At 33.7% G+C, this 20,462-nt stretch overlaps 1 protein-coding gene across 1 annotated transcript in view; it reads right to left on the bottom strand.

Moving 5' to 3' along the window:
• Cdh19 (cadherin 19) overlaps positions 1-20,462 on the bottom strand; it is a 102,847-nt gene that overhangs the window by 69,468 nt on the left and 12,917 nt on the right. Inside the window, exons 3-4 of the mRNA XM_057770503.1 lie at positions 18,597-18,819; positions 6,643-6,934 (exon numbers count right to left, since the gene is read on the bottom strand). Of these exons, the coding sequence (XP_057626486.1) occupies positions 6,643-6,934; positions 18,597-18,788 (484 nt within the window). The 5' untranslated portion in view covers positions 18,789-18,819. The remainder of the gene's footprint in view (positions 1-6,642; positions 6,935-18,596; positions 18,820-20,462) is intronic.

Raw genomic sequence — 20,462 nt, forward strand, 5'->3', positions numbered from 1 at the left:
TTACAGCAATCTTAAAAAGTAAAGACAGCCAAAATAAGTTGTTATTCAGGTCAATCCCAAAGTTATACAAATAAATACAACTTCATGAACAAAATATTCCAGAATAAGTATTGACTAATTAATAGCAATTTGCAATCTCTTGAGTCACTGCTTATTTTCATACACAGTCATGGAGTCTCACTTACATATAAATTGATCACCATTCAAATAAATCTCATGGTTAGTGTTGCACTTTCATACAAACATGAACATTTCTGTACATTTATTTGATCATTTTGAACCTCAATAACTCTGCATTTGTGAATCTTATGAATTTTATTTATGTATAGAAAGAAGAAAAAATACTTTGAAGTACAGCTGAAGAAATGAGAACACACGCACACACACATACAATTTTAGCTCAATTCCATTTGAGAGTCCAAGCTTGAAAGAAACCGTTTTATGTGTAGATGCAATCAATTAAAATACAACATTGTATATAAAGAAGTGAGTGATTAATACACACATTGTGTTTTAGAATTATTTATACTTTTTTTATAATAAGGCACACTAAATATTATTACTAAGTTTCTATGTAACTAAATAACTAACTAGAAATTAATTTGTAATTTATTTATACTTTTTGGTAATATATATAGTGGTAATTTGCTATAGCGATCTAAGTCAAATTTTAGTTAAAAGTACAAATACAAATAAAGCAGTTGGCAATTGATTCTAATACAACAAATACATTTAAGAAACATGAACTAAGGCTTTGACAGTAACTGATGTCTAATTAATAAAAAGTGAATATGGAAGCACGCCTTCTTGTAAAATGGCAACACAAAAACCGGGAGCAAGAACCATCTTCTGATAATGAATATAAGATGAGTTAAAGGATAATTTAACTATGTATTTACAAAAATAATTCACAACACGTAATAAAGATATAGTTAGAAAAACAAATTAAAACTTGTATTTTCTTGATGTGGGATTTCTTTCTGAATGCTGCGAATATGTTTTCTTATGATTGCTTAATAAAGAAGCTGCTTTGGGTCTATGGCAGGACAGAGTAAATCCATGCAGGAATTCTGAATTAGGGGCAGTCAGAGAGATACTGTGGAGCTCCCAAAGTAGACAGATGCCCTGGAACTTTACCAGTAGACATGAGCCTCTTGGTAAAATATAAAATAATAGGAATGTGTTAATTTAATATGTACGAGTTAGTTAAAAAGAAGCCTAAGCTATTAGCCAGTCAGTATTATAAGTAATATAGTTTTGTGTGATTATGTGGATGGCTGAGAATGAATGAGCAGCCTCTTCCTACAAAAAGGCACCCACTGTGGGGTGACTAGAATGACATAAAACCTGAGAGAGTTTGGGAAGTGATTCTGCACACACACACACACACACACACACGCATGAGTGGACTTTAAGCATGGCTTCATGGCCGCAGAATTTTCTCAATTTGACTCTGTTTGCTAGAAGCAATAAGAGGTATGATTCCTTTATGAGAAGACTTCGTGGAGCAGAAGCTGAGCAATTTCTTTAAGAAGGCTTCCTGGTTTGTGCTAACTGCGTACACAGCTCTGGCTCTATCAGGAGGCTAAGCACTTGAAGTGGGTTTGTGGGCAGCATGCTGCAAGTACTTAGTGGCAGAATGGGTAATTATTTCCAAGAGTTGAGGTGATGAGTAAGGCTCCCACCCCTCAGTCCCAGAGTTGGTAAAAAGGTACCTCAGCCATATAAAAAGTTTAACAGAGGCAGAGTCAGCATTCACACACACTGCAACCAAGCTGTTTAACATTTTAATAGTGCTCCTGGTTAAAAAATGATTACAGATATGCAATAAAGGTATATTCAGAAATAAATAAACCACTCAGAGTGTCACAAATGTGTTTTGATAAATGTACATAGACTTTAGAGAGAAAAGAAAAAAGTATAGACTTTTATAAAAAGAAATAATTAATTTTACAAAATAAAACAAAGTCTTTAAAGAGACAGAATACAGGCAGTCGTAAATCAAAGGAATAAAGAAACTAAAACATAAAAAGATGGAAAATACACAGAGAGTCTAGATTATGTATATTATTGTGTTTTATTTAATTTTTTTACTGTAAATGAGCTAAGCCCATTGTATGGGCTGCTAAACTAAACTGACATATATATTTTTAAAGTATCTTGACTACAAATATGGGCCTAAGAATATGTTGCTCTGGAAAAGAGGTTCTTCTTTTTTTTTTTTTTTTTTACCAGATAATATGGTTTTATCAAACAAGACTGCCTGAAGCAATGACCCAAATGGTCCAACAGCCACAACAACTTCAAGATGGCAGGCTGAGGAGGATCTAACAAAAAGATACCCTGTGAAAAACCTGATTAGCATTGACCCAAATCTGCAGGAAATATTCTAGAGAGCAATGCTCTAATTCCCTAAATGATTGTCTATAAATGTTTTCTTATATTTAAAGGGGAATATGCTATAGAGATGAAGATGTTGTATTAGTATAGATCTTGGTTTATTGATACAAATTCAAGGTCAACTTTGTTATATGTATTTTTCTGTTTTGATTAATGTGTTTGTGCAACTTATTTAAAACTATAATTTATAATTAAGAAATACAGGTTAATAGATAGTTATCTATAATAGTCAAGTTAGTAATCATGTTAATTAGGTTTTCTAGATGTACAGAAATATATTTTGGATGAATAGGAATTATTCAAACTTTTCAAAGACTAATAGAATATGGCATGTAAAATGGTTTAAGAACTTAGGACTTTTCATGACAATTAAACACATCTGTTCCTGAAAGCAGCAATCTACTTCAAGAGAATGATGGACAGCAAAGAGGCTTCATCTGGAATTTTTAGTCATTTGGTCAAGAAACTGCTATTGCCTTGATGGCTTGATGGTATGCTATATGAAATGGACATGAAGTACCCATAGCAAAGTGACTGCTCAACTTGCCTAAAGGTGAGGCCAGTCCTTCAGGGTTCCTGCTTCATTAAAGAATTTGTCAAACATTCTTCAGGATAGAGAAGAGAGTGACTGAGAAACTGCCAATAGAGACAAAACAGTCTTATAAATCTCCCTGCTTCATGGCAAAGTCTGCTTTATACTATGGGCCTGTAGGCTAAATATGGATGCCCTGATGTTACAGAAGAGCTTTGGGTGACAATCCAGGCAGTGGATGTCTCTGTTAATGGTAGAGTTTTGGAAGTTCTTTACAATGCACTTCCTGTAAACTTAGATATTATTATGTCCTTTTGACTTCTTTGAAGTAGTTGAAGAATAGATATAGTTTTCATTTGTCATGATAAAAGATAAAGTACATATAAATAGCATAACTGTAATTCTTAATTGATAACTGTTTTATACGTAATTTTACTATGATAAAGTTGAAACTTGCCTTTTGAATTAGAAAGAAAATGGGAGGTGATGTGGGATTCCCCTCTTTATTCTGTGAATACTTTTTATTACCGTTGGTTAATAAAGAAACTGCTTTTGGCCTATGGAAGAGCAGAAAATCACCAGACATGAAATCTTAACTGAGATATATAGAGGAAGTAGGCAGAATCAGAGAGATGGCATGTAGCTGCCAAAGGAGACAGATACCCCAGAACCTTATCAGTAAACCTTGAGACTCGCAGTAAAATATAAAATAGTAGGAATGTTTTAAGATGTAAGAGTTAATTAATAAGGAGCCCAAACAGTATTGTAATTAATACAGTTTTTGTGTGATTATTCAGGTCTGGGTGGCCGGGAATGAACGAGTAGCCTCTACCTACATTATCTCACTAGTTGATTTCTTTACATACCGTGTAATGTTACAGCTATGTACTACTGCTTCCGAAAGGAATCATTGTTAAAAGAACAAAACAGTGTTAAAATCCCTGACTTCAATAGTAACCAGCTTAATAAAAACTTTTGTTCATTCCTTTGGTGCCCTCTCCAAAAATGTAAATTTCTAGTTGTTAATATTTGGACTCCACATAAATTTTAACTCTGTTTGATACCCTAAAATATCTACTGTATCACACAGATTAACTGAATAGTTTGTAAATTAACTTTAAAATATGATGAACTAGTCTGTTTGGATGCTCACCTTCCTAGACCTGGATGGAGGGGGGAAGACCTTGGAATTCACACAGGGCAGGTAACCCTGACTGCTCTTTGGACTGGAGAGGGAGGAGGAGGGGAAGTGAGGGGATGGGGAGGGAAATGGGAAGAGGGGAGAAGGTGGAAATTTTTAATATAAAAAAAGAAAAAAATATGATGAACAAAGATACACAGTCACCAAATGTGTTGTATTTTTTGTCAATTTGACACAAGCACAGACATATCTGAGAAGAGGGTATATACATTGATAAAATGCCTCTATAATAGTGCCTTGTAGGAAAGTGATTCCTCCACTCAGGAGGTTCTCCTGGGTAATCAGTTAGAATGAAGAGTAAGACATAAGAAAGAAACCAGAAGCAAGCAAGCCTGGCTCCATGGCTCCTGCTTGAATTCATACCCTTAAGTTTCAGCCATACTTTGTGTTTCTTCTATGACTTCACTCACTGATGAAATTATAAAGTGAAATAATCTTTTCACCCCACATTATTGTTACATTTTTGTCATGATGAGTATCATAAAAATAGAAAATTTAGGACAACATAAACAGCATGAAAAAAAATGTTATTAGTTATGCAGTAATACTATTAACAAAACACATTTAATCACTATATGCTTTCAAATTCTGTAAGTAACTATTCATTTCATTTCTCCTCATCTCCATATAAAGTATTAGACCATTTTCCAAATTCTACTCTGTGTGTTAAGTATCACAGAAATATTAAAGATAAACAACGACACATTATTTGACTTATAAGGAATCCTTTAGCTTTTATGAATTTTCTAAACATATTCAGAGGAAAACCTTTTTTTCTAAGAATAGTTTGGTAACAGTTACATTGTTTCTCTGGCACTCCCTAAATATGATTATATTAGATTCTAATTACTTATATTTAAATAATTTCACATACTATCTTTGTGTATGTGCTTGTGTATATGTCTAAGATGTATGCATTTTGCATGTTATGGAATTATTCACACATGTGGTTGTGGTCACTTTTCTATGGAGGTCTTCACCGAGAACACATGATTGGCCTCTCTTTATCATTTCCTTCACTTTTTCCCTCTAGAAAATCTACTCCACTTCTCCAGATGCATAATGACTGTCATACTTCTCCCATACTTATCATTTTTATCCCATACTAATTGTAAGTCATTCTTATTTAAAATATTTCATTGATGTGTGTTTAACTGGCATAAATGCCATTCTAGAAATTAACTAATAATATTCCTTTATGATTCTATTTTTTACTTTTAAACAAAATGTTCTCAGTACATGATAATACTACAAACTTTATTAGATAAGAGACTAGAAGAAAGAGATAAATAAATTAGAACATAGGAAGGAATATGGGAAGGGGAGAATCAAATAAGAAGTACAAGAAATTTGTTTGTTGAGCTATCATAATAACAAATTTAAAGGAGTTTTAAAATATTTTAATAAAATTTGTTTTTGACACATATTATGTAATTTATGTGTCATTTATGTTGTAATTATGTTCATCCAAATAAAAATAGTATCTTACAATCAATTCAAGATGACACCATTAATTTATACCTGGTAAGCCTAACATAAAAAAATCTAAAAAGAAAAATACAATGAGAAATACATTTTATAATCAATGGATAATTATGCAAATTTTCCATAAATGAGCTTCAAAATAAGTTAGCCAATTTTAACATGATGATAGCTAAAGCATTTGTATATCATTTTAAGCAAAATTTTGAATTAAATTCTCCTGTATATTGTGATATCATTATTTTGGCTAACTTAAGACAAAATTTTTTCATAAACGTAAATTTCCTTGGCTTCAGTTATTTTGATTTGCAAAGAAGATGACAGCTTTGTCCCTTTGAAACCATCTCTTACTAATCTTCTCAATTTAAACTTTAATGTAAATCATGTTGGAAAATAACTTGAAATGAGCAAAGACACATGTAAATGTTTAAGCACTCTTTTATCTTTGTGTTCCTTGTTTTTGATGATTGTACTAGTTTCAGTTCTGTGGATTATTTTCTTTAAGTTGTCATGCATATCTTATAGATTTGTTAATATATTAAATATATATCTAAACCTTTTAAACATGATTTGAAGAATTATAGAAAAATTACTTTGTAATATGGAGTTGCAAATGATAAACATATAAATTTTAGCTCACTTCCACTTGAATGTTCAAATTGAAATCAAATTCACTTCAGATATAAATAAAACTAACAAAAAGAGCATTATATGTAAAGAAGTTTGTATTTCATACAGTGTATAGAAAAATAAATCCATCACATTATCCCATAGAGAAAAAGCCATTTTGAAACAATAATAAAGTACTAACTAAATTGAGCTCACTAGAAATTGTTTTGTAATTTTTCTTCTAAATTTACCTTATACAATGTTATTATATTTGATGATTCTGCAAATATTTTACTTAAAATTTTGTCACAGGAAGAATTAATAAGGAAAGTAAATCAATGTTTTGCCAATCATATACTCAAAATTTTAAATATATTGTCATGTTAATAAAGCTCTGATGTAAATTAATATTCAATACCTTCTGGAGACATCTCTGGTACAGTGGCCTCATAAGGTTCATCTAGGAATTTGGGTTCATTATCATTGATATCCAAAACTCTGATGACAAACTCAGACTCGGGTTCCACAGCCTTTCCAGTGGTGGTGTCTATTACCTGGGCTCTCAGGATGTAGAGAGATTGTTCTTCTCTATTGAGCTTCCGTATAGCAAATATGTCACCTGTTCTTTCATCAATGCTGAAACTTCCAGCTCCAGTTTCCAGTAGCTTGTACTGGAAAGTGTGATTTCCATTGTCTAATTCAGATATTAGCTGAAAGTAAAAATAGACAAGTGAGTTTTCTTACATATGGAAAATTTTACTTAGTGTTCACTGTTTTCGTTTATTTTAATCACTATCAATTAAACAATCTTATATAGTTCTTTATTATTATTATTATTATTATTATTATTATTATTATTATTATTATTATTATTATTGTGTGTGTGTGTTTTGAGACAGGGTTTCTCTGTGTAGTCCTGGCTGTCCTTTAACTCATTCTGTAGGTCATGCTGGCTTTGAACTTAAAGAACCACCTGCCTCTACTTCCCAAGTGCTAGGATTACAAGCTTGAACCACCACCACAGTTTATAATTCTTCATAATATCAAATGAGAAAAAATACTAATGTAATATTTACATCCATGTCAAGCACTGGAGTGGTTCCAAATTTCCCATATAATGACGTACCAAAATTTCATTGTTTTAAACAAATAAGTCTAATTAGAGTTATTTATAATTTGACTAATTATAGTCTATTTATAATTAGAATAAATATAACTCAACTAATTATAATTATACTATTTGTAGCTAGTCTAATTATAACTTAGTATAATTTATAATTAAACTTATACTTATTATATTATAATAAGTATATATTTATATTATACTTATAAATACTTCTAATTAGTTTAGACCAATTAACATAGGGTTTTTAGACTGAAGAGAAGGCTCAGTGCTTGAGAGCACTGAACTGCTCTTATAGGGGACCAGGTTCAAGTCTCAGGACTAACACTGTAACTTTCAACTCTCTTTCACTACTGTTATAAAGGATCCAACAACCTCATGCAGACATACATGGGGCAAATCACCAAAGCACATGAAATTAAAACAAATTAAGAAACAGCAAAAAGGAAATAAGATTGCTGTAAAATTATTCATTGAGTTAACTAAGTCAAACTTATTTCAATTATTTATAATGTAGTCTTAGTAAAAAAGATTATCTCAAATATTTTGTATATATATACACATATATAATCATATATATATAATTAAGAAGCAAAAGACAGAATAATTATATCAAAACATTTATTGCTTATTTTGAAATCTCGAGCATCATTATACTTTTATAAAAAATTATTATAATCATTATAAATGTTATCTTTGTGATCATTGCATCTCTTAAAATATTTTCTCTATTCTTCGCATATGTATGTGTGTTTGTGTGATTGTTTGTGTGTGGAGATTGTTCATAGTGCTTTGTGTAGCCCATTAAATGACAGCAGTGAAAGTCAGTTCTCTCATTTCACTATTTAGGTATCAGTGATCAAATTTAGGTTTTCAGACTTTAATTCTTGGACATTTATCCACTGTACATCCTCACCTGCTTTATAGAGAAGGAAATAGCAAAACAATTTATACTTTTTTGGTGTTGCATTAATTTTTGTATACTTAAAACTAAACAAAAATACCCTGTATGGGCCAATGTCTTCTCCTAAGGACCACTATATTACAAATATTTAAACCTCAAGGGGCTGGGGACTATACTTAGACCACCCAACACTTGTGTAGCAAACACACTTCCCTGAGTTTAATCACTAGCATCACTTAAATTAAAGGACAGCAATGGAGGCCTTCTAACTACAGCACAGGAGCAACAGGATATCAGAAATTTAAGATCACCCTCTTTTCCATATTCTTCCAAGAATAGCCTGTCTCTAGATAATATGTCAAAGAGAAAATCAATAAATAAGTTAAAAACCTAAAAAAATAGAAATCCAGCTAAGAATTAAAAATCATTTCACTGCACTACATACAAAATCCTCACATGCACATTTCCTTCTTATGATTATTCTGCCATTCTGTTTAAATCTCACTTGTCAAAATCTATACAGTTAAGGAATTAATATGAATTTCAAATTTCTATGCAAAAATACAAGTGTTATTTTATACAAGTAAATTGGCTACAGGACTTTTCATATTGAAATTATTCTAAAATGAAGATGTCATTGCATTGTAATTCAAAGATATTATTATTATTGAGCAAATGTCTGTCTGTGGGTCACCATTTTTGTGTATTCTCTTCCTCTGAGAAAAATTTCCAAGTCATTACATTCAACCATGAAGCACATTTCACAGTGATTCTGATTTTACAAGTTGTAAATTATTGTTCTGTGTTAATTAATATTATATGTGACTATGAGAAAAACCATTGCATTGCTTAAACAATCAGTATATTGTTTTAGTAATAAAATTCATATCACTTTTATGTAATGAAATAAAGAAACTACCAAACAGATTTTATTTCTGGCTACATCACTTAAGCATAAAAAATATTTATAAATGAATGGAGTTTTCTATTTCATAGTGTGGTAAATTAATAGAAATAAATTTATATAACAACCAATGTGGCAAATGATAAAAATGATAAAAAGTTTCATTTTTGTAACTTGAGACTTTATTCAATAACTAATAGAAGATTAATTAAATTTAGAAATGAATGAATGTATTCCATTTGCGAAATAATTTCCAAAGACCTTTGAACAGAGTTTATGGGGAAATTCAGACAATCACATTCTGTTTAGGGTGTGTCCCCCTGGGGCCACAGAAAAACAGATAAAACATCCAGGTACAATTGCCTCCTTCCTTTTCGTTACCTGCACTCCTGGATCACTGGAACCCTGGGTTTGTAAGTTCTCTTTCATCTGTTTATTAAAAGCTGAAACTATTATAATAAACTGGTCTGGTTAATTCTAAATACCGATCCCTTCATTTTGGCGCTCCAACGAGGGGCCCTTTGACCTAATTTCCACGGGGATTCAGTGTTGGGCTTTTAGGCTGCCCTCCCCTGCACCTTGCACACTCCTGTTCCCTTGCACCTTGCATCTTGCACCCCGTCCATGCCCCGCCAGCCTGCCACTGCCCCGGCCCCGGCTTTGGGCCTCGCCTGGCTTCCAGACCGCCCGCCATACTCGCCTGCACCCAGCAGCAGCAGCAGCAGCAGCAGCACGGCCTGTGCACACAGCACCATTGTTAGCTGTCCTCCATGCATGCTACTACTCTGCGTCCCCTCCCTGCCTCCCTGGCTGAGTCTGACCTAAGCTGCTGCCCTCCTGTAGTTAAATAATTCACACAGCATATGGTCTGTGAGTTTAACCTCTAGATTTGAGTATAAATATTTCAGAATTTTTTTTCCGGTTCTGACTCCCTGGCCACGTGGATTCAGGTGCACCCAACCACCTATTAGCAGGCAACGGTCATTACAGGTAAGATTTCTTTTGATTAAATAAATAAATGAATAAAAATACATAAGGTTTGATTAAAAATGTCAGACAACATAACTCTTGAAGGTTTTCTTTAATTGTACCATGTCTGAGATTTTACAAGATGTCTACGATATTCCACTCGTTTGACTATTTCTGGGCCTTATCATTTTAAATGTTTTTGCCAGCTTCTTTATAATATGGTTTGATAATAGAAAAATGATGGAGTACTTACAGACTAAATCCAGGATTCTTAGGACAGAGGTTGAAACCTTAAGGAAGGACACGACTGATTTGAATGGTAAGTTCCAGTCGGTTGAGGTAATTTAAAAAACAATTCAGACTGACACTAACCTCCTCAAGAAAGAGTTTGGAGTTCTCACGGTGGAGACTAGATCTTTGTCTGATATGACTTGGTCAACTGAGCAAAATTCTAAGAAGGTGCAGTCTAATATTAATTCATTTAAAGAGAGCTTTGCTGCTCTGGAGGAGGGAACAGCTGATTTGGCTGGTAAACTTCAGTCCCTGTCTGTAGGTGCTGAAACATTATCTGAAAGGATTCAAACCACTAAATATATTAATAGGACTTTATCAAAGGGGTATGAAAAATTAATGGACAGAATTTCCATACAAGAAGGCACAATCCATGCCATGAGGATTATGTCCAAGGATGAGATATTATCTCTAAAGGACAAACTTCATACCTTAGAATCCTCAATGAAGGCTTTGGAGCATAATACTGGACAGGAAATTCATACCTTATAGAAGGCAATGGTAAACAGATTAAAAAGTTTGAGGAAATTATAGACTCTGATAAAGAGGAGACAAAGGTAGAAAGGCAAATTTTAACTTAGTCAGTGAATAAAACTCTCCAGGATAGTTTCCCCAGAGTTCTAACTGCCTTTCCAGTAATAACATTTGAAAAGGTGACCAGCTCCAAAAACCCTAGGATCATTAAGGAACATATATGGGAGCCTGTACTATGAGTGATCTGAAAGAAATTAAACAAGCAATCGTGAATTATGGACTACATTCGTCCATTGTTAGAGAGATGCTCAAAACCTGGGCTCTCAGTAACAAGGCCATATCTCACGATTGGGCTCCATTAACCTCTGCTGTGTTAGAAAGTCGACCTCTATTACATTGGAAATGTCTTTTCAAACAAGAGGCCAGAGTTTTAGAACAGCAGGAAAGAGCGAAAGGAACTGAGATTTCCCTAGATCAAATTCTAGGTGAAGCACTTTACTCTGATCCTCAGGAACAAGCTCTTTATAATGACCACATCTTATCCATATATGCCACAGGAGCCTTGAAGGCTTGGGACAGGATTCAAGACCCAGGACAGAGAGTGGAATCATACCTCAGGGTTAAACAGGGTCAGACAGAACCCTTTAGTGACTTTTTGCAAAAACTAACTGAAGCTGTACAAATAGGGATACCTGACCCAGAAACAAGATGTATAACAATTGAATCTTTGGCTTATGAGAATGCTAATGTAGAGTACAAAAGGATTCTGGGGCCTTTAAATATCAGATCAGCGCCCTTGAACAAATGGGTCTTGTATACAATGAATGTTGATACATTTGACTATGGCACTGAAGCATGGGTAGAAGAAGCAATTTCTAATTGTAAAAGAAGGCATCAAGATACCAAATGTTTTAATTGTGGTAAAATGGGACATATGAAAAGGAATTCCAGACAACGGATTTCCAGAAATAATAATAATGCCTCTTCTAGAAATAACAGGAATAGGAGGACTCAGCCTTCAGGTTTATGTAGGAGATGTGGCAAAGGCAGGCATTGGACGAATGGATGTAGATCAACAAGAGATAAACAAGGCAACCTGTTACCATTGGGAAACACAATGAGAGGCCTCTAGCAGGCCCACATGGCGAATGTGGTCCAGGCATTTCTGGTTACTGCAGAGAATATGCCTCATCAGGAAAATTAGAAATCCCCACGCCTGCTGTTAGAAGCAATAACAGCCTGAAGGATGAGTAAAATGTGGAGAATGAATCAAGAAATCTGGTAGGACAGAGTAAACATATATTTTTGCAGACTTCTATAAATGAACAAAGACCAAAGCTAAGAGTGTGTGTAAATGGTATTTTTATTACTGGCTTACTGTACAAGTGCAGATGTAAGCATCCAAAGAGGCCTCTTCAGGAGGTAGATATTCCGTTCCTGTGAATTGGAACCACATCTCGAGTAAGACAAAGCAAGAGATGGGTTGAATGCATAGGGCTAGAAGGACAAATAGGAAAATTAAGGCCATTTGTAGCCAATATTGCAGTGAATTTATGGGGTCGTGACCTATTGCAGCAATGGAATACCCAAATTAACATTCCTGCTGCTTTTAGAGCCTACATTTCTGAGGAAAATATTAAAAGATATTACAGGTGGTGGAAACTGGCCATTCGGGCTGTACAAGTACACAAAGCAATTGATGGCCCTTCAGAGTTTCCAACAGGCCTGCCTCTAAAATGGTTGACTGAGAAACCAATATGGACCAATCAATGGCCTTTAGCTGAGGAAAAGTTGCAGGCTTTAGAACAATTGGTACAAGAGCAATTAGAAAAATCTACCAGCCCTTGGAATTCTCCTGTATTTGTTGCTAAGAAAAAAATCTGGTAAATGGAGAATGGTGACAGATCTTAGGGCTATCAACAAGGTCATTCAACCTATGGGTCCTCTGCAATCTGGAATTCCTTTGCCCTCTCTATTTCCAAAGGGATGGCCTCTCATAGTTATTGATTTAAAGGATTATTTCTTCACTATACCTTTACAAGAAAAAGATAGATAAAAGTTTGACTTTACATTGCCTACTTATAATAACGCTTAGCCTTCTAGGAGGTACCAGTGGACTATCCTCCCACAGGACATGTTAAACAGCCCCACCTTGTGTCAATATTTTTGTAAGTCAACTATCGGAAATAATACACAATTTCCTAAGTCTATCATTTACCATTACATGGATGATATTTTGTTGTCTGATTCAAACAGAGATACCTTAGAAAGACTGTTTGAAGAAGTGAAGATAGTTTTACCTAAATGGGGATTGCAGATTGCTCCTAAAAAATACAGAGAGAAGAGTCTGTCAATTGTCTAGGGTATAAAATAGATTTACAAAAAATTAGGACACAAAAGGCACAAATTAGTAGACATTGGTTATGGACTCTTAATGACTTTCAAATTGTTAGGAGACATTTCCTATGACCAGCTGTTGGGATAACACCTGATCTAATAGTTCATTTAAACAAAACCGTGGATGATGATAAAGACTAAACAGTTCCAGAGAATTAACAGCTGAAGCAGAAAAGGAGCTGACAATGATTGAGGAAAAATTACAAGAGGCACATGTGGATATGGTGAATCCAAAGCTTAGTGGTATTCTTGTCATATTGCCTTCCAGAATCTCTCCTACAGGTATTCTAATGCAGAGAGATGATATTATCTTAGAATGGATCTTTTTACCACATAAACCAAGGAAAAAGTCTCTGAAATAGTTATAAAATGTAAATTGAGACTTCATCAATTAGCAGGCATAGACCCAGCAGAAATTATAGTACCTTTCACTACTGATGAGATAAAAAAGTTATGGGAAGACAATCAACCATGGCAAAGAGCTTGTGCTAATTTCTTAGGAGAAATTAATAACAAATATCCCAAAAGCAATAGGCTTAACTTTATAAAGAGAACTTCTTGGATTCCTCCTCAAATCATCCATGATGCTCCAATAACCAGAGTCCATACATTTTATACTGATGATAATAAATCAGGGAAGGCAGGTTACAAATCAGAAGAATTGAGTAAGGTGGAGCAAAGTCCCTATGATTCTGTCCAGAAGGCAGAATTATATACAATTATTATGGTGCTAAGAGACTTTAAATAACCTCTTAATGTAGTTACTGACTTGCAATATGCAGAAAGAGTTATCTTGCATATTGAAACTGCTGAATTTATACCAGATGATACAGAACTGACTTCATTGTTTATCCAAGTACAAGACATGATCAGGAACAGGCTTTGCCCTATGTACATAACACACATCCAATCCCATACGGGTCTGCCAGGTGCTCTAGAACAAGGTAATGCAGACATTGATCAACTGTTGATTGATAGTGTTCTGCAGGCCTCTGAATTTCATTAAAAAAATCACATCAATAGCAAAGGCTTGAAGAAAGAGTTTTCTATTACATGACAGCAAGCTAAGAAGATTGTATGGAAGTGCCCTGCTTGCTCTTTCTATAACCAAACGCCACTGCCTGCAGGGACTAATCCAAAGAGTACTCAAAGGAACAAAATCTGACAGATAGATGTGTTCCACTTTGCAGAATTTGGCAAATTAAAATATGTACACCACACCATTGATACCTATTCAGGTTTTCAATGGGCAACTGCTTTAAGCTCATAAAAGGCTGATTCAATAATCACTCATTTATTAGAAGTTATGGACATCATGGGTATACCTCACAAATAAAGACGGATAATGGTCCAGCTTATGTCTCTAGGAAAATGACAAGTTTTTTTTGCTTATTACAATATTAAACATGTTACAATCCTACAGGTCAAGCAGTCATAGAAAGATATACTAAACAAACAAAAAGGGGTGGAAAATACCCCCAGAAATAGGTTACATAATGCTTTATTAAGGTTGAATTTTTTCAGCACTAATGAGAAGGGAACAACAGGTACAGACAGACATTGGATAGTGGAAAAGTCTGCTGAATTAAATCAACCAGCTTATTTCAAGGATGTACTGACCTCACAATGGAAGCCAGGAGATGTACTGCGTTGGGGAAGGGGTTTTGTTCTTGTCTCCACAGGAGAGGAAAAATTATGGATACCATCAAAATTAATAAAGGTTCAGTTTGAAGAAGAGAAGCCTTTCAGAAAAGATAAATAACAATTCATTCACAAGGATACTAATCATACCAATGGTCAGAAAAACATATAGGTTGGGGGCAGGGTTCTCTTCTTTTCCCCACAGGAAAACACTCATCTTCAAAGAATTTAAGGGACCCTGGATATTTGAATACTGATGGATGGAAACTAGTTACAACCCAATATGGTTCAGCAATAAAACTAAATAGGTTCAGTAAGTATGAACATTTTTTTAAAAATGTGTATTAATGTGCATTTATTTATAAATATATAGAACTGGTTTTGGAGTTGGACTCTGGTTCAGTCCCTCTCCAATTCCATGCCTGTTGATAAGAGATATCTCAGAGTTTCTGTCTCATGTCAGGAGCCATGATATGGGACAGAATAATAATAATAATAATAATAATAATAATAATAATAATAATAAATAGACAAACTTTCCTCTCCTCGTATCTGTTTCTGTCTTTATTACACCTTTCATTGAATATATATGTCTGTATATGTCTTTGTTGATAATGTTTAACTTTCCCATAACTAACAATAAATTTTCCTGCAGTAATCTTTAAAGTATCCAGGATGAAGATGGGGCCCCACAACATCAACTCCACCTGGTTACTATGACATCATGATATTGATAGCGCTAATTTTAGACCTGTTTTTGGTACCAGCTGCACAAGACAGTTCCAAATAGTGCACATTTTTGGCAACACTCTGGGCTCCTCAAAACACTCAGAGACTATTTGCAATTTTACTCAAATCAAATATTAATCTGGGAATTTTACCATCATTTACTTTTACAGGACCCCCTAAGAAGAACATAGCCCCCATGACAGCTGGAAGCAATCTTAGAGGATGACATCCTCTCTCCCAGCAGAGTTTGCCCTCAGGTTTAGGGACATCATTTAGGGGTTGGTATAGGGTTGAGGGGATGGGGGAGGTATTTTATAGGCTCAGGGTGTTTATTGAAAAAAAAGAGGGGTATTAACTGGTTTAATGGGATAAATGGTATTTGTGAGTTATTTTTTAATAAATTATATTGGTATTGATTCTTGTATATTGACACAAAAGTTAAAGTATATTGAATATTGTATGTGAGTATGCTTCTACCTCTGTATAAAACATTTGTTATGTATTGATATATATTGTATTGATATATATATATACACATATATTTACCATATTACAGTGCATATTTCTACCTTTGATATTATTTATATAATGATATACATTCTTTACATTTGGAGGTCATTGTCCTCATTTATTGTACAGTTGTTTATTCTCTTAGTCTTCAAGTTAGATAAGTATCGAGAATTATAAATCAATAGTCATACATTATTTATATGTTTGTCATATTTATATTTAGGCTAAGCAGGTTCTTTAGATACATAGAGATTATATGTAGTATAGATAGTATAATCTTCAACCTCTTTGAACAGCTGTTGAAAATGGCCGTTAATCTAATCTAGAGTTCCGTGCTAACAAGACACGATTACTCCTGGCAACACCGCTCTACTCCCGAGAGAACGTTGAGCACCAAAGACACTCCACTTGGAGCTTGTCTTCTTCTTGGCAGAACTGGCCTTTGGGCAAATAAAAGCCCATACCTCGACTACTGACAAAGATACAGAGTATCCGTAAATTGATAAAAACAGGATTGTCTTATATTGCGAAGACAGGGTAAGATAGTTCTAAAAAAGTTGCTTGCCTTTGATAATGGTATGTCAGTTATGTTAGGCCTCAACCAAAGTTGGTTGCCTCAACATTGCATACGAGACTTTGGGTGATTGCCCAGGTAGTCAGTTGTCTCTGTCATTTGTTGCACATTTTGGAAGTTTCTCATTTGTACTTCCTGGTTGCTCGAGTAATATTACTTCCCTTCTCAGATCTTTGATGGAATTGAAGATTAGATAATTGTAGTTACCATCTACATTATTTAGACTCCTTGAAATAGAATGCTTAGTAAAACTTTTGTTATATGTTTCTTGCTTAATATTGTTTGTTGTTTGTAATTTTTTATTTGGTATTTATTCCTATTGTATATAGTTGTATTGGGTTTGGTTCGATCTTGTTTAGACAAAGGGGGAGATGATGGGGAACTTTAGCCAATCACATTCTGTTTAGGGTGTGTCTCCTTGGGGCCGCAGAAACACAGAAAAAACATCCAGGTATGCTTGTCTCCTTCCATTTTGTTCCCTGTGCTCCTGGATCGCTGGAACCCTGGGTTTATAAGTTCTCTCTCTTCTGTTTATTAAAAGCTGAATCTATTATATTAAACTGGTCTGGTTAATTCTAAATACCGATCAAACATGCCACTTCACAGAGTAAGTACACACCCAAAAGTTTGGTTGGATCTTTTGCCTTATAATATTCCCCAAATCAAGTTAAGCAAATTCCAGCCTATGGGCAAACAGGTATGTTGTAAAATATAGTTTATTTGAGCAAAAATATTGTGTGTAGGAGGTAGATTTTGTCATGTTGGCAATCCAATATCAATGTAAAAATTTACCTAATTGAACTGAATGATTTCCTATCCTTTAATGTCTATCAAATACAGGACATCCTCACTATATCTTATCTTTACTAGTTCTTCAATTACAAGCATTTGGAATGAGTATAGTATTATACTAAAACAATTTTGCATGTTTCAGGAACTTTGTAAAATTATTTAGAAAGAAATCATGTTAAAATGCTTTGGAAATTTTTAAACTGTTTTTTAATTATATAGGATTAAAACAATAAGGTCTACATTCATAGCTCAAGGTTTAAGTGCTTTTTCTCATTGGGAGGATCTCTTTTCATTTTACAAAAACCACCAGGTGTCTTAAAGTAGTCTTTAACATCAGTTCCAGGGGTTTTGATGACTTATAGCATGTACATTCATCATGCATACATGTTTTACAAGCACATTCATGCAAACATTTGTACATATCACTAAAAAATGAACTAAGAATATAACATACAGAATCTTTCATTTATGTGCCATACCTATATATGTGATTTGCCTGCAGACATCTTAGAAAACAAAATGACAAAAAGTTATCCTTTGTGGCCAGATACACAGGCACACATGGGGAGACTTTTAAAATAGATGGCTGAATATATATACATTGATATATAATCATTCCATGGACATGAACTTCACTAATTACATGGCATGTGTAGGATCCTTAAGTTTCCAAGTTTGTAAAAGGGATGGAGTTAGTATGCATAATTAAAAATAAATGAAGGTAAACCATCAGTTACTTAACATAGCAGTATACCAAGTTGAGTACTGCTGATAAGTGATAATTGACTCTGACTGCTTTGATCAATTTCTAAAATAACATCATTACATTTCTAAAGGCTAGTGAAAGGACATAACAATTGTTTGAAAAGAGAGAAAGAAAAATTTAAAATCTGGAGTTACTTCTTCAAGTTCAGAGTGGTTGTTGCAAATTCAATTAATAATTATTCCTGTGTTTAATATTTTCTACTTGCTCCTTAAACATATGAAAGTCATTAGACTTTAATACACATTCACATTACATCTTTATAAAGTCATCTACTATAATCCTTTCAGAAAATAAGTACCCTTCCAACATGTTGTCTAGTATCCATTTCCTCTGGTACAGCAAATTGGTTCCACACCCAGCCACGCTTAGCTCTCCCAGTAGATGATGCTGATCTCTGAGTCATCCTAGCTTGGAAGTTCTCTGTAACTTTAATGAAAGGCCAGAGGAGAAGAATGACCAATATCCAGTGTTTCAGGAAGCAGCTATTCATTTTGGTGTTTATTTGAATTCCACCTGTAATTCTAAAGAAGAATAGGAATGATGTAAACAAATTGTGCTGTTTCTCAGTACTCTTTTTCAATCGTATCATGTATATTCCTAAAACATAAAAAAAAAACAGAACAAAAACTGACATTTACCAAAAAAATTATCATATAATTAATAAAGACTGATTATAACATTTGCAGCTGGGAGTAAGGAAATAAAACAGACATTTTATTTATCTTTCAATTAAATTAGTTATTTGTATTTTATGGCTCAGCAATGATCTGATAGTAATGATAAAGATTTTAGGTTAAGTATCATTTGTTTTAAACTGCAATCATAAATCAGCCCGAAGGTTTTAGGATTTCTTTAAGAATCTCTTTGACTGAGCCGGGCGGTGGTGGCACAGCCTTTAATCCCAGCACTCGGGAGGCAGAGGCAGGCGGATCTCTGTGAGTTCGAGGCCAGCCTGGTCTAGAAGAGCTAGTTCCAGGATAGGAACCAAAAAAAGCTATGGAGGAACCCTGTCTCAAAAAATCAAAAAAAAAAAAATAATAATCTCTTTGCCTGACAGCTGACATTGAAATATATCCAATTTTATTATCATTTAACTGCTTTACTTCCTTTTTTATTTCTATCTCAGGAAAACACAAGTCAAGATATTAAAAAAAAACCTCCTCCTTTTGCTTGCTAGAAATAAGTTTTACCTTACAATTTCTCATTATAATAGTATGCGAAATATTTGTAGTACAAATTAATTTTTACCTATAACTGAGAAACTTAATAATTAGTGAGATTGATGTTACAGATAACCTCAACTAAAAAAATCAATGAAAAATTATTTATTGTTAAAAATTTAATAATTATAGCTTATAAAGACAGCTATGGTTCAAAATGGAATAATAAGGGAAATTTTCATTATTATAATATTAAATAAATGATATTTTTAAACAAAAATGCAAGCAGATGGAACCAGGGAAATATATAAACTGAAAATTGGATATGAATGTTATTGCCCATTAACTAATAGCACAAACTCAGGCCTACTTCCTCTATTCAGAACCTCATAGATCTTAGGCTACCCTCCTCCACTCTGAGACAGCAGCCACTCTCACCTTCTCCACCTATGCGCAATATCTGCACAGTACATTGAGGAATCAAACTCAGACTTAATCATTTTCTTGAAGAAAAATAGTCTAGTGAATTCTCATAAGAGTTTAACATGATAATATTGAGAAAAGTCACAGCATCTCAGGTTACAAGATTTTTTTGAATGATTTTGCTCTGAATACTCAAAATTTACTTTTTTATTTTATTTTATTTATTTATTTATTTATTTTTGGTTTTTCAAGACAAGGTTTCTCTGTAGCTTTGGTGCCTGTAAAAATTTATTTTTGAACTGCTCCGGAGAGACTACTTTTATTTTTGACTTTAGTTAAGAAAGGTTGTTACAAAACATTTAATTGAGAAATTACGAATTCTGTGATTTTTATGTATTTCTTCCAAGCAGCTGTATTTTTGCTACATATTTACTTAATGAAGATAAACAAAGATATTCAGCTTGAGTAAAAATAGTATGAATTTCACCCTTAGATTGAAGTTTCAAAATTTGTGTTCCATTTTGTTGAAAATTGCATGACTATGTGTGTGTGAGTGTTTATACGTGTGTGTGTGTGTGTGT

Source organism: Chionomys nivalis, chromosome 5 (assembly GCF_950005125.1).
Source record: "Chionomys nivalis chromosome 5, mChiNiv1.1, whole genome shotgun sequence".
NCBI lineage: Eukaryota > Metazoa > Chordata > Mammalia > Rodentia > Cricetidae > Chionomys > Chionomys nivalis.